This window comes from Corythoichthys intestinalis, chromosome 18, assembly GCF_030265065.1.
Source record: "Corythoichthys intestinalis isolate RoL2023-P3 chromosome 18, ASM3026506v1, whole genome shotgun sequence".
Classification (NCBI taxonomy): domain Eukaryota; kingdom Metazoa; phylum Chordata; class Actinopteri; order Syngnathiformes; family Syngnathidae; genus Corythoichthys; species Corythoichthys intestinalis.
The window spans coordinates 44,172,666-44,185,909 of record NC_080412.1 but is presented as its reverse complement, the minus strand read 5'-3'; the positions used below and the strand labels follow the sequence as shown (position 1 = coordinate 44,185,909).

Below are 13,244 nucleotides of genomic sequence, written 5' to 3'. Positions count from 1 at the left end.
GGTGAAGAAGGAGCTAAGCCAAAAGGCAAAGCTCTCGATTTACCAGTCGATCTATGTTCCTACCCTAACCTACAGTGCCCTCCATAATTATTGGCACCCCTGAAAAAGATGTGTTTTTTAGCTTCTAATAATTTTTTAAAATTCAAATAATATGGGACCTTAATGGAAAAAAAGAGAAAAATCCAACCTTCAATACAAGTGCATTCATTCAGTGGGGAAAAAAATCCCACATAAAGAAAAAATTATTTGACATCAAATAATGTGTGTCACAATTATTAGCACCCCTCAAGCTCAATCTTGGTCTCACACAAAAATACGCACGGTCCCAGGCTTCAACTGGGACCGTGTGCTTTGGTCAGATGAGACCAAGATTGAGCTTTTTGGCAACAAACACTCTAAGTGGGTCTGGCGTGCCACAAAAGATGTGCATGCTGAAAAGCACCTCATACCCACTGTGAAGTATGGGGGTGGGTCAGTGATGCTGTGGGGCTGTTTCGCTTCCAAAGGCCCTGGGAACCTTGTTAGGGTGCATGGCATCATGAATGCTTTGAAATACCAGGACATTTTAAATCAAAATCTGTTGCCCTCTGCCCGAAAGCTGAAGATGGGTCGTCACTGGGTCTTTCACCAAGACAATGACCCTAAACATATGGCCAAATCTACACAGAAATGGTTCACCAGACACAAAATCAAGCTCCTCCCATGGCCATCTCAGTCCCCAGACCTTGTGTCAAGTTCAAAAATAGACCCTTAGGTAGACATTTGTAAAATTACCCAAAAATAAGGAGAGAAGACACTCGGTTTTCTTGACCATGGAGAGCAAAGAGGGACTAGACAGAGAAATGCTAGATTACGCTGTAGTCACCAAAATTGATCTAAGGAAAAAACCCTCCTTGCTCTTTTTAATAGGGGTTTGTCCTAACACAGAAGGGTGCCGCCCCGAAGGGAGGGGGAAAGCAAGCTGGAGACACCCATGTGATTTTGGTTGGCTATGTGTGAGCATGTAGGTGGAACTAACTAAATACACGTGTGTAAGCAAGGGCACAGGTAACGTGGTCAGAATGACTTCAGTTCTGCAACGCTGCGGCCACGGAAGATGTCCTCGAATGGAAAATTGTCCTCGAAAGTCTAGACGAAAGTCTAGACGTCAGGTCTTGAAGATGTCCCGGAAGGTCTAGTTACGCAATGATGCGGCCATGAAGCAAGGCAGTTGTCATCCCGACCCTCTTTACTCTTTGTAACACTTAAACATTATACTACAACCTAGTATAGCAAGCAATAATTATTTACTGGTTATATCAATAAGAAAAAATATGGCAATATGTATTATGTATGTATTAGGTATGTATGAGCACAAGCAAATATTCAATCAATCAAGAAAATATTCAATCAACCCTCGATAATTAACTCAACACCTTGTTTTGTTGGCAAAAGGGGGTTGTACAAAGAATTAACACCTAAGGTGCTAATAATTGTGACACACATTATTTGATGTCAAATAATTTTTTCTTTATGTGGGATTTTTTTCCCCACTGAATGAATGCACTTGTATTGAAGGTTGGATTTTTCTCTTTTTTTCCATTAAGGTCCCATATTATTTGAATAATTTTTTTTTCATTAGAAGCTAAAAAACACATCTTTTTCAGGGGTGCCAATAATTATGGAGGGCACTGTATCATCAACAATAAGCTGCACTGGACTTTAAGTCACAGGATTCAAAATGAGGAATAAACGACCGGCTTATAGTCCGAAAATTACGGTACATGACAATTTAGACCGATATGGGATTTTCAAAGGCTGATGCAGATACAGATTTTTATGAAGCACCCAGATTGAGACAGATGTCTGAGTACATATTACTTGCACGTGACAATGTTGTGGCATTAGCAGTGCAATGACAGTGACATTTCAGTGCACACTTGAGTATGATGACAGCTCGTTTAGACACTTAAAATTGGATTGTTTTTTTTCCAGATGAATAAAATATGTACAGTAGTATAGATGAATGAATTCGACTTACCTTCTGGTCTTCGTCAGTGAAGCCGATAACAGAGAGGGCATTCATCAAAACCTTCCAATTATTCTTGTCACTAATGGAGCTGACTTTGGAACAGCTTCCCTATTAAGATGACTCATTATAACACACCGTGATCTCAAGCTGTGTTTTGTGCACAATGCAACTTTTATTCAACACACCTTAACCAGATACTGGTAGCTCAGAGGGTTCCTTTCAAGGCCCAGCATCTGGAGAAGCTCATTACCCCCACCGTCCAGAAGCTGATAGAAGATGTGAAAATTCCTTTCTCCGTGGTTCTGCTGAACCACGCGAGATTTCTCCAGCAAGTAATTCAGGATGTGGCCGCCCACTGGTACCCCCTATGAAAGCGCATAAACGTGCAACTAAATGAGAAATAACAGCATTATCCCATAGTTACTGAATTATCAATATTTCTAGATTTGTTTACCTTAAAGTCAAACTGCACATCCATATATTTTCCAAACCGACTGGAGTTGTCATTCCTTAGTGTTTTAGCATTACCGAATGCCTGCAAACAAGGGCTCATGTTTGGTCTCAACATTGTTAAGGACGATATACTGTAACAGCATAACCTGCATGGACACTTTTTGCTGGGGACGGGACATTAATAAGACCAAACAGATTGGATGAACGGGGGTCAGGACTATATTTCTTACGAATATGAACCTAATTAATTGACAGGCTAAATGATCAATGCAAAATCACTCTGTATTGACTTATACTAAATTTCATGTGTATTGGCTCAGGTGGTGCACCGTTCGATTCAAACCTTTTTTTTTTTACAAAAATTAAGAAACATTTTGAAAACTTCCAATAATTATGGAGGGCACTGTATGGTCACGAGCTCTCGATTTACCAGTCGATCTACGTTACCTATGGTCATGAGCTGTGACCAAAAGGACAAGATCCCGGATACAAGCGGCCGAAATGACTTTGCTCCGTAGGGTGTCTGGGCTCTCCCTGAGAGATAGGGTGAGAAGCTCGGTCACCCGGGAGGGACTCGGCGTTGAGCCAACGGGAAGGCGTGGCGCAATGTTTGTGTTAGCTGTCTTATCAACTGATAGTGAAGTCTATGATATGACATTTTCTGAAAGGTTCCGGTCAAACTTGTTTGTCCTTAGATGGCACCCCTCGCATCGTGACGTCCTTTAGCGAGCGGGTGGTCAACCCCGGCGAGCCTTTCTCCCTGGTGTGCGAGGCCAAAGGAGCACCGCCGCCTTCCATCACCTGGACGCTAGACGACGAACCCGTGGTGCGAGACTCCACCTACAAGACCAGCCAGTACACCCAGTCCGATGGCCTGACCGTGTCCCACGTCAACGTCAGCAACCCGCTCATCCGGGACGGGGGAGTCTATCGTTGCGTCGCACGCAACTCGGCCGGCAGCGCCGAGTACCAAGCGCGCATAAACGTAAGAGGTGCCTGTCTGCTTTTCAATATAAATGCACTCTACACCTCATTCAATACAAATATATTTTTGAATGAATCTTTTTGAGATGTGAATACAATGGTACCTTGACCTTTTGTGAATGATTGTTTCGGTGGCATTTACGTCTATGGGGGTCCAATAAGTTATTTGAAGAGGTCTGACACGTTACAGATTAGGTGTATCACAATACATTGACCTGGATTGATTAGTTAGCAACAATCGAATCTATTTGATTGAAAACGCAAAACATGAGTCAACATGTATGTCTTTTGTTCGGAAGAATGGTGTACAATTCCGTATCTGAAATGTTTCATCAACAAACAAACTGAACGGATTGTGTTAAATCTGTACACTCATATTCATTGGAGGCCCTTGAATCAAATTGTGACAGATTTTGTAATATTGGCAAATACCGTATCATGTAAATGTTGATTCACACTCCTAGTTGATACTGAACAGTAACTACACCTAAAATTGATATATTCTATGTGCATATTTATCATAGTTCAATTATTATTATGACCATTTTTTTCCGCACTATAGGCCCATTGGAGTATAAGGCGCACCTTCAATGAATTGGCTATTTTAAATCTGTTTTCATTAGGGCTGTCAAAATTATCGCGTTAACGGGCGGTAATTATTTATTTTAAATTAATCACGTTAAAATATTTGACGCAATTAACGCACTTGCCCCACTCAAACAGATTAAAATGACAGCAGTGTAATGTCCGCTTGTTACTTGTTTTTTGGTGTTTGGCGCCCTCTGCTGGTGCATGGGTCCAAATGATTTTATGGGTTTTGGGAGTGAGTATAGTGTAATTATGGCTATGGCTTACAATGGCTACTAGTTTATTTTTTGATTGAAAATTTTACAAATTTTAATAAAACGAAAACATTAAGAGGGGTTTTAATATAACATTTCTATAACTTTTAACATTTATCTACATTTATCTTTTAAGAACTACAAGTCTTTCTATCCATGGATCGCTTTAAGAGAATGTTAATAATGTTAATGCCATCTTGTTGATTTATTGTTATAATAAACTAATACAGTACTCATGTACAGTATGTTGAATGTATACGTCTTGTGTCTTATCTTTCCATTCCAACAATAACTTACAGAAAAGTATGGCATATTTTATAGATGGTTTGAATTGCAATTAAATACGATTAATTAATTTTTAAGCTGTGATTAACTCGATTCAAATTTTTAATCGTTTGACAGCCCTACTCACAAGTCAAGGTACCATTTTAGTCACTCAAATTTCAATTGTACTATACAAGTAAGGTTAAGCTAATTAAACCAAACAGAAAAATCCTCAATCAGTACTAGCTAAGGGAGCTAAACTAACCTCAATCTCCACCTGTCAACTTCTCTCAATCACTCTTCCCATCGACCTTTATCGCCTCACCTCGTGTTTCCATGGCCGCTCCATCACTTCTGCCACGACGTCCCTCGCCTCATCGGCCCGTCTTTCCGACCACTGTGTCCGCCCCGCCACCCCCTCTCTCTTTTCCCCGTGTCTCCAGGTCCGCCCCGAATCAGACCCATGCGAGACATGACGGCAGTGGCGGGCAGGAATACGTACATAACGTGCCGGGTCATCGGGTACCCTTATTACTCCATTAAGTGGCTGAAAGACGGCATGCAGCTGCCCGATAATCACCGACAAGTGTTGTTTGACAATGGCACCCTGCGGCTGACCGACGTGCAGAAGGGCGCCGATGAGGGCACCTATCTTTGTAGCGTTCTCATCCAACCCCACGTGTCAATCAACCAGACTGTACATGTTTCTGTCAAAGGTAAGTGGACAATCTACAACTGAAGGATTAGACAATATGATTTGTCATCTCGTAGTTAGTGTTAAGGTTTGTGTAAAAGGTTGTCATGTTTATATTTGCCCTGTGAGTGTCTGGCAACCAGTCCTGGGTGTTCCCAGCCCAAAATTAGATGGGATAGACAACGTCAACAGATGGATGGATGGATGGATGGATGGATAAACATTTTGTACTAATTAGACAATGCAATTTCTAAGCCTTTCAAATGATTTTTTTGGTCAAATTTATGTCATGACGGATGAGCAAATTAGTTTAAAAGTTGTAACAGTTGAAATTTGTGAATGAGAGCCAGTGGAGATTTGTTTTATTTTGTTTTGTTTTGTTTTGTTTTATGGGTCTACTAATGGAGTTTTTTGTTGGTCCTTGCTGAATGGTGAATGAGAGTTAATAAAGAAGGAAGTTCTACTAATGGAGATAATTTTTTTGTAGGTCTGCCAATAGGATTTTTTGTGGGTCTGCAAATGTTTTTCAATGAATATATATAAATATTTTGATTTTTTTTATTTTGGAGGGGGTTCAACAAATGGCAATATTTTTTTGTAGGTCTGCTAATGATTTTTTTGTGGGTCTACTAATGAAGATTTTTTTTGTTGGTATGCCAATAAAGGTTTTTTTGTGGGGCTGCTAATGATTTTTTCCCCTTTTTTGGGGGGGAGGGGGGTTCTTCTAATGGAGATAATTTTTTTGTAGGTCTGCCAATAGGATTTTTTTTTGTGGGTCTGCAAATGTTTTTCAATAAATATATTTTTTTATTTTGGGGGGTTCAACAAATGGAGATATTTTTTGTGGGTCTGCCAATGATTTTTTTGTGGGTCTACTAACGGAGGTTTTTTTTGATGGTATGCCAATAGAGGTATTTTGTGGGGCTGCCAATGATTTTTTTTTTTGGGGTGGGGGTCTACTAATGGAGATATTTTTTGTAGGTCTGCCGACAGGGATTTTTTGTGGGTCTACAAATGTTTTTCAATGGATATATATAATTTTTTAAATTTTATTTTGGAGGGGGGTTCAACAAATGGCGATATTTTTTTGTAGGTCTGCTAATGATTTTTTTGTGGGTCTACTAATGTTTTTTTTTTTGTTGTTGGTATGCCAAAAAAGTTTTTTTTGTGGGGCTGCAAATGATTTTTTTCCCTTTTTGGGGGGGGAGGGTTCTACTAATGGAGATACATTTTTTGTATGTCTGCCAATAGGATTTTTTTTGTGGGTCTGCAAATGTTTTTCAATAAATATATATTTTTATTTTGGGGGAGTTCAACAAATGGAGATATTTTTTGAGGGTCTGCCAATGATTTTTTGTGGGTCAACTAACGGAGATTTTTTTTTGATGGTATGCCAATAGAGGTTTTTTTGTGGGGCTGCCAAATTTTTTTTTTTGGGGTGGGGGTCTACTAATGGAGATCTTTTTTTGTAGGTCTGCCAATAGGGATTTTTTGTGGGTCTGCCAATGGTTTTTAAATTTATATACTTTTTTTTTTTTTTTTTTTTGAGAGAGAGATTTTTTTGGGTGGGTCTACTAATGGAGATTTTTTGTTGTTGGCCCTAGCTGAATTGTGAATGAGAGTTAATGAATTTTTGTATGTCTTATATGGTTTTTTATTTTGATGTGTTTGTATTTGACCCAATGATTTTTGGGTGGGTCTACTAATTTAGATTTTGTTTCGTAGGTGTGCCAATAGAGATTTTTTGTGGGGCTGCCAATGATTTATTAATTTATTTTTGTGTGTGTGTGGGGGGGGGGGTCTACAAATGGAGATTTTTTGGGGGGTTGGTCCTAGCTGGGTCTGCCAATGATTTTTTTATTTTTATTTTTTTTTTTTGGGGTGGTGAGGGGGGCCTAATGGAGATATTTTTTGTAGGTCTGACAATAATTTTTTTTGTGGGTCTACTAATGGTCCTAGCTGAATTGTGAGCGTTAATGAAGAATTTTTTGCATGTCTTACATGTTTTTGATGTGTTTGCATTCGACCAAATGACTTTTGGGTAGGTCTACTAATTGAATTTTTTTTTACGAAGGTCTGCCAATAGATTTATTTATTTATTTATTTATTTATTTATTTATTTATTTTTGGGGGGTGGGGGGGGGGGTTTACTAATGGAGATATTTTTTTGTAGGTCCTTCAATAGGGATCTCTTTTGTGGGTTCGCTAATGATTTTTTTTTTTTTTTGGGGTGGGGGGTTTCTACTAATGGAGATATTTTTTTAGGTCTGCCAATAGAGATTTTTTGTGGGTCTGCCAATGATTTATTAATTTTTTTGGGGGGGTGGGGGTCTACAAATGAAATTTTTTTGGGGGGTTGGTCCTAGCTGGGTCTGCCAATGATTTTTTTTTTTTTTTTGGGGGGGTGGTTGGTGTGGAGGGGGGTGGCTACTAATGGAGATATATTTTTTGTGGGTCCTTCAATAGGGATTTCTTTTGTGGGTTCGCTAATGATTTAAAAAAAAATTTTGGGTGGGGGGTTTCTACTAATAGAGATATTTTTGTAGGTCTGCCAATAGAGATTTTTTTTGTGGGTCTGCCAATTTTTTTGGGGGGGGGCACGGTAATCGTAGATTTTTTTTTTTCGGGTCGCTTTTAGTTGACTTGTAAATGACAGCTAATAGAGATTTTTTTTTGTAGGTCCGCCAATGGATTTTTTTTTAGTTGCCAAAGTTTTTGCCAGTAATAAAAAAAAAAAGCAACATGTGGCGATCTAACAAAGGATGTTTTCTGTCTGTGAATTCTGTATTCTACTCCATTTTTTTTTTATCAGTTTGTGTTGTATGGTCGACTTTTTGACTCCTGTTGTCCATGAATGGGGTAACGATGGCCCCTGCGCAGCTGCAGAGGTGTTTAAGGGTGTGTGCGTGTGCCTGCGTGTGTCTGATTTAATTAGATGAATAATAATGAAGCCTAGATTAAATCCCCCAGATGTCTCAGCTGTAGTAGCACTGCGCCAAGCTCCATTACTATGGCAACGGAGTGACTTCCTCCTGCCAATTGGATCCTAACCAGTGGAGCTCTTAGGGCTCCAGGAGATGAGGGGGCAAGGAAGGAGCCCTACTGGCCAATGACCTTCTCTCAATATAGATGCAGATGGCCATTGACACCACTTTACCTCTCTTTGTTCTCCTCTCAGTTCCCCCACTCATCCAACCCTTCGACATCCCCTCTACCTCAGTGGGGAAGCTCATCTACATCGCCTGCGTGGTGTCATCAGGCGACATGCCCATACGCATCACCTGGCACAAAGACGGCCAGCTCATTGTGCCGGGCCCCACCTCGGGCGTGGCAATAGAGACCAAAGAGTTCATGAGCTCCCTTCAAATCTCCAAGGTGACGCTAAAACACAACGGGAACTACACTTGTATCGCTAGCAACGCTGCCGCCACCGTCAGCTGGGAGCGACAGTTGATTGTGACGGGTGAGGCATTTGAATTTGTTGTTTGATTGTATGATATTTTAAGAATTTTGCCATCGGAAAGCCAGGTTTTCAACTATGTTCTAATAAGTTGACCGCAATTTTCTCAGTGCCACCGCGTTTTGTGGTGCAACCCAACAACCAGGACTGCATCTACGGCAAAGCCGGAGTTCTCAACTGCTCCGTGGAGGGTTACCCGCCCCCGAAGGTTATGTGGAAACATGCAAAAGGTAAAACGGCTACGGCTCATAGACTTCATAACCTATTGACATGACACGGAAAACGGGGCCAATTCGTAGGGGGCCTATTTTCAAAAACTTCAATTATTTTCAAAACCAAAGCTGCTACCAACCTAAAACCAAAACAGGCACCTACCTTAGCCATATATGAGTCTCCATGAGCAGAGACATAAAAAAAATTCAAAGTCGTTCCCTATAAATCCCTATTAATTATTGTTTATATAAGTATAACATAACTTAAAATGACTATAAGTCTCAGATATTACACTAGATGCACAAAAATCACCAAATGCAGAAATAATCACCTATATTTTCAGGATCAAAAGCAATATTTAACATATAAGTTTTTGATCAAAATAGCAGCTTAATTTTTTTTTTTCCTGCAAGTTTTCAACAACTAATAAATCACTCAATTTAACATCAGAAACTTATTAATTGGAGAAAACATGCAGAATCAATTATAAATTATGTGCAAATAGATAATTAATACATTATATATACAATCTCAACTTATTATAGAATAGAATAGCCCTTTATATTCGTTATACACTATATACTATTAGCGAATTAGACTAGCGGCCGCTTGACGTAAATAGAGCTTTTCTAGTGAAAATTCTTGAGAATAAATGCTTAAATCCCCGAATTTTTCATAGATATGGACGTAAAAGTCTCGATTCTTGGTTAAAAGAAAAGAAACCGTGCAGTTAGTGTTTATTTTACGTATATTGTCAAAGTGCAATGCTTCTCTGTTAGCGAATGAGGCTAGCGGCCGCCTGGTGTGAACAGAGCTTTTCTGGCGAAAATTCTTGTGAATAAATGCTTAAATCCCCGAATTCTTCATAGATATGGACGTAAAACAGTCTCGATTCTTGGATAAAAGCAGACAAACCGTGCAGTTAGTGTCTTTTTTTTACGTATATTGTCAAAGTACAATGCTACTCTGTTAGCGAATGAGGCTAGTGGCCGCCTGGTGTAAAGAGCTTTCCCAGCGAAAATTCTTGTGAATAAATGCTTAAATCCCTGAGTTCTTTATAGATATGGACGTAAAACAGTCTCGATTCTTGGTTAAAATCAAAAAAACTTGCAGGCAGCATTTATTTTGCGTAAATATTGCCAACTACGAGGAGAAAGAAGAAAATTCCTGCGAAAAAAAATGCTTCAATCACGCATGCATTGTACGAAAAATATAATATTTACCTTTAATCCTTGAACAAATCACTCCAGAGACAATCCTTCCTGTTTGTATGCGGTACAGCTTTCGTAGTTCTTCAAAAATACAAGCTTGAATCCAGCTTAGACATGAGGGTGTGCCGTCTTCGCCTGACTATACTAAATGAATCTCAGCCCCCTCTGATAAGGAGTGACACAAAGAATGACGAAATGTCACGTCAATAAGTAATGCTCTATGCTACAGCTTTCCAACAAATAAGTACATCGAAGAAAAACCTGATTTGAATTTGTTGGTACAGGTGTCGGAAACCCCCAGCAGTACCATCCAGTCCCTTTAACCGGCCGCATCCAGATCATGTCAAACGGATCGCTGCTCATCCGACACGTGCTGGAGGATGACCGGGGATACTACCTTTGTCAGGCCTCCAATGGAGTGGGCTCAGACATCAGCAAGAGCATGATTCTCACTGTCAAGAGTAAGTGGCATTCATTTCCTTTACTTCCCATACAGCTTATATATATATATATATATATATATATATATATATATATATAATTTTCTGTAAATTATTGTTGGAATGGAAAGATAAGACACAAGATGGATATATACTTTCAACACACGGTACATAAGTACTGTATTTGTTTATTTTAACAATAAATCAACAAGATGGCATTAACATTATTAACATTCTCTTAAAGCGATCCATGGATAGAAAGACTTGTAGTTCTTAAAAGATAAATGTTAGTACAAGTTATAGCAATTTTATATTAAAACCCCTTTTAATGTTTTCGTTTTAATAGAATTTGTAAAATTTTCAATCAAAAAATAAACTAGTAGCCCGCCATTATTGATGTCAATAATTACACAATGCTCATGGGTGCTTAAGCCCATAAAATCAGTCGCACCCATACGCCAGCAGAGGTCGACAAAATTCCAAAAAACACAAGTAACAAGTTGGCATTGCACTGTGCTGTCATCTTAATCTGTTTGAGCGGGGCATGTGTGTTAATTGCGTCAAATATTTTAACGCGATTAATTGAAAAAAAATTCATCACTGCCCGTTAACGTGATAATTTTGACAGTCCTAATGTATATATATGTATATATATATATATATAAGTTGTAAAGCAATAAAACTGCAAAAAAAAAATTTTTTTATTTTATTTTTTTTTATTTTTATTTTTTTTTAAACCTGTCCTGTTCAGCTGTTTGACACAGAGAATGGAAGTCTAAGTGCCCAGATTCTGAACAGTTTTAATGTTTCACATTGAGAGTCTGACATACTCCCATTGTGATCATTCAAAATACCTTTTTATTATGACAAAGCAGCGAACAGGAAGGGATTATGGGGGGACAGAAGAAAAGAAATACAAGAGAAGAAGGAAAAGAAACACATACACAAACAACAACTAGATATACATTGAACATCTAAACTAGTTACTAATATGCTGGTGCTATCGTCAGCGAGATGTATTTCCGGTTTACACCATGTGGGGGCCTATTGGCCAGTGAAAGAGGAGAATGGGGGTGGGGGTGTCTATAAGCCTATAAGCTAAGTGATTGAAAGGGGTAGAGTGTGCACAAATCAGTTCTGTGATCTAGAACCCAGTAATCGTGTGAATCTCTTACGAGTAAGCCCGTTGGCGACCAACCCTACGCCGCCGCATCGCCAATCCCGGCACCGGGACCCCCGACCCGAGAATGCCCTACCACATCCAGCAGCACGCAGGCCCCACCGGGCGCGCGACAGCCACGCAGACGGGCGGAGAAGCCGCGCGGGCGCCAACCCAGGGCCACAGCCCCCACCCAGCCAGCCCGGGGAGGGAGGGAGGGCGGGCGCGGGGGCGGGGGGCCATGCGCAGCCCATCCCTCCTCCCGCAGCCCAGCAAAGGAGCCATCGTCCCCCCCCGGGACCCAGGGTGGTCCCCCGGGCCACCCGCGCACCCATCAACCGGCCTTCAGGGATGGCAGGAGGGGACGCACCACCAACCCCACGCCCGCACCCACTCCCGCCCGCCCACCCGGGCCACGAGCCACAGCCCCCCAACCGGCACGGCACGCCACGGGACCCCCAGTGGCCCACCAAGCCCCAGGCAAGGCAGGGTCCCCCACCGGTGCAGGCGACACCCCGCTGATACACCGAAAAAAATTTTTTTTAAATGAATGAATGAAATGAACAAAACAATATATTTTTGTAATGGGTCAAAATTATTTTTTGAGCACCTTAGACGGTCATTTGCTTTGCATATGATTTTCAAAATAAATAAATATATAAATATTTAAAAAAAGATTTTTTCTTTGATCGATTTTTTTTTTCCATTGAAGCAACATTGTTTTGGGATTGAATTATTTAGACATAAATGTCCTAATCATAGTAGGGCTGAAGGATTGCTTCAATCAAAGAAAACTTTTTCAATAAAGAATGAAGTCTTCAAATGCAAAATTTTCAATCTCAAATATTTTTTTGCATTTAAAAACTTTTTCTATGATGGAAATTTTTCTTTTTTTTGATTGAAGTGTTTTTTTTGTTTGTTTGTTTTTTTGAAAATCTATATTTTTTTGAAGCAGCTTATTTTTAGATTGAATAATAACGACAAAAATGTCCTAGCCAAAATGTGGCCCAAAGACAAATCAACATTACTTCAATCAAAAAAGTTGCTTCAATCAAAACAAAAAACAACGACAACAAACAAACAAAACAAACATCAAAGAAAAATGGTTTCACATTCATTTTTCTTTTTGTTTTTTGAATTTCAAATTTGTTTTTGAATTAAAATACTTTTTTTTTTTTTTTTTTTAATTGAAGCAACTGTTTTTTTGTTTTTTTTGATTGAATATAAAGACACAAATCTACCTCTATATGGCTCCGCCCAGGGGATACAGTTTTTGACTGGGGTAACTATATTGGCACAATATATCACGGCATAAATGTGCAACATGAATATGATGTAAACAAAGGTCGTCGACTACGCGAGGACGAGTGGGAGCGACGACTACACGCCGTTCCAACGGCAACGCTATGAAACCCCCACGCATGTAGCAGCTCCAACCTATCGCTGGAACCCTCCAGAATGAAGGACAAATATTCATGGACGCACACAGATCAACATTCCTTCACACATCTTA

The 13,244-nt window shown here is 39.8% G+C and overlaps 2 protein-coding genes across 4 annotated transcripts in view; one reads left to right on the top strand and one right to left on the bottom strand.

Moving 5' to 3' along the window:
• The window catches only part of LOC130906198 (cell adhesion molecule DSCAML1-like), a 148,904-nt gene that overhangs the window by 83,249 nt on the left and 52,411 nt on the right, over nucleotides 1-13,244 (top strand). For 2 of the 3 annotated variants that reach the window (XM_057820233.1, XM_057820234.1), the window contains exons 7-11: nucleotides 3,160-3,456; nucleotides 4,998-5,270; nucleotides 8,427-8,711; nucleotides 8,819-8,938; nucleotides 10,417-10,593. In XM_057820233.1, the coding sequence (XP_057676216.1) occupies nucleotides 3,160-3,456; nucleotides 4,998-5,270; nucleotides 8,427-8,711; nucleotides 8,819-8,938; nucleotides 10,417-10,593 (1,152 nt within the window). Of the gene's footprint in view, nucleotides 1-3,159; nucleotides 3,457-4,997; nucleotides 5,271-8,426; nucleotides 8,712-8,818; nucleotides 8,939-10,416; nucleotides 10,594-13,244 lie in introns of those variants that run through there. The other variant, XM_057820235.1, reaches the window with a different exon arrangement.
• On the bottom strand, nucleotides 1,889-2,821 carry LOC130906199 (unconventional myosin-Ic-like). Its single transcript, XM_057820237.1, has 3 exons — nucleotides 2,466-2,821; nucleotides 2,197-2,376; nucleotides 1,889-2,119 (listed from the first exon to the last, which is right to left on the bottom strand). Exons 1-3 carry the CDS (start codon nucleotides 2,577-2,579, stop codon nucleotides 1,949-1,951), a joined length of 465 nt encoding a protein of 154 aa, XP_057676220.1. The 5' UTR covers nucleotides 2,580-2,821; the 3' UTR covers nucleotides 1,889-1,948.

Bases quoted from the DNA above. Each gene is read 5' to 3' on its own strand.
- LOC130906199 (XM_057820237.1), bottom strand. From the start codon at position 2,579: ATGTTGAGACCAAACATGAGCCCTTGTTTGCAGGCATTCGGTAATGCT. The intron at 2,377-2,465 runs GTAAACAAATCT...GCGCTTTCATAG, and splicing joins ATGTGCAGTTTGACTTTAAG to GGGGTACCAGTGGGCGGCCA. The intron at 2,120-2,196 runs GTGTGTTGAATA...TCATCTTAATAG, and splicing joins GCTACCAGTATCTGGTTAAG to GGAAGCTGTTCCAAAGTCAG.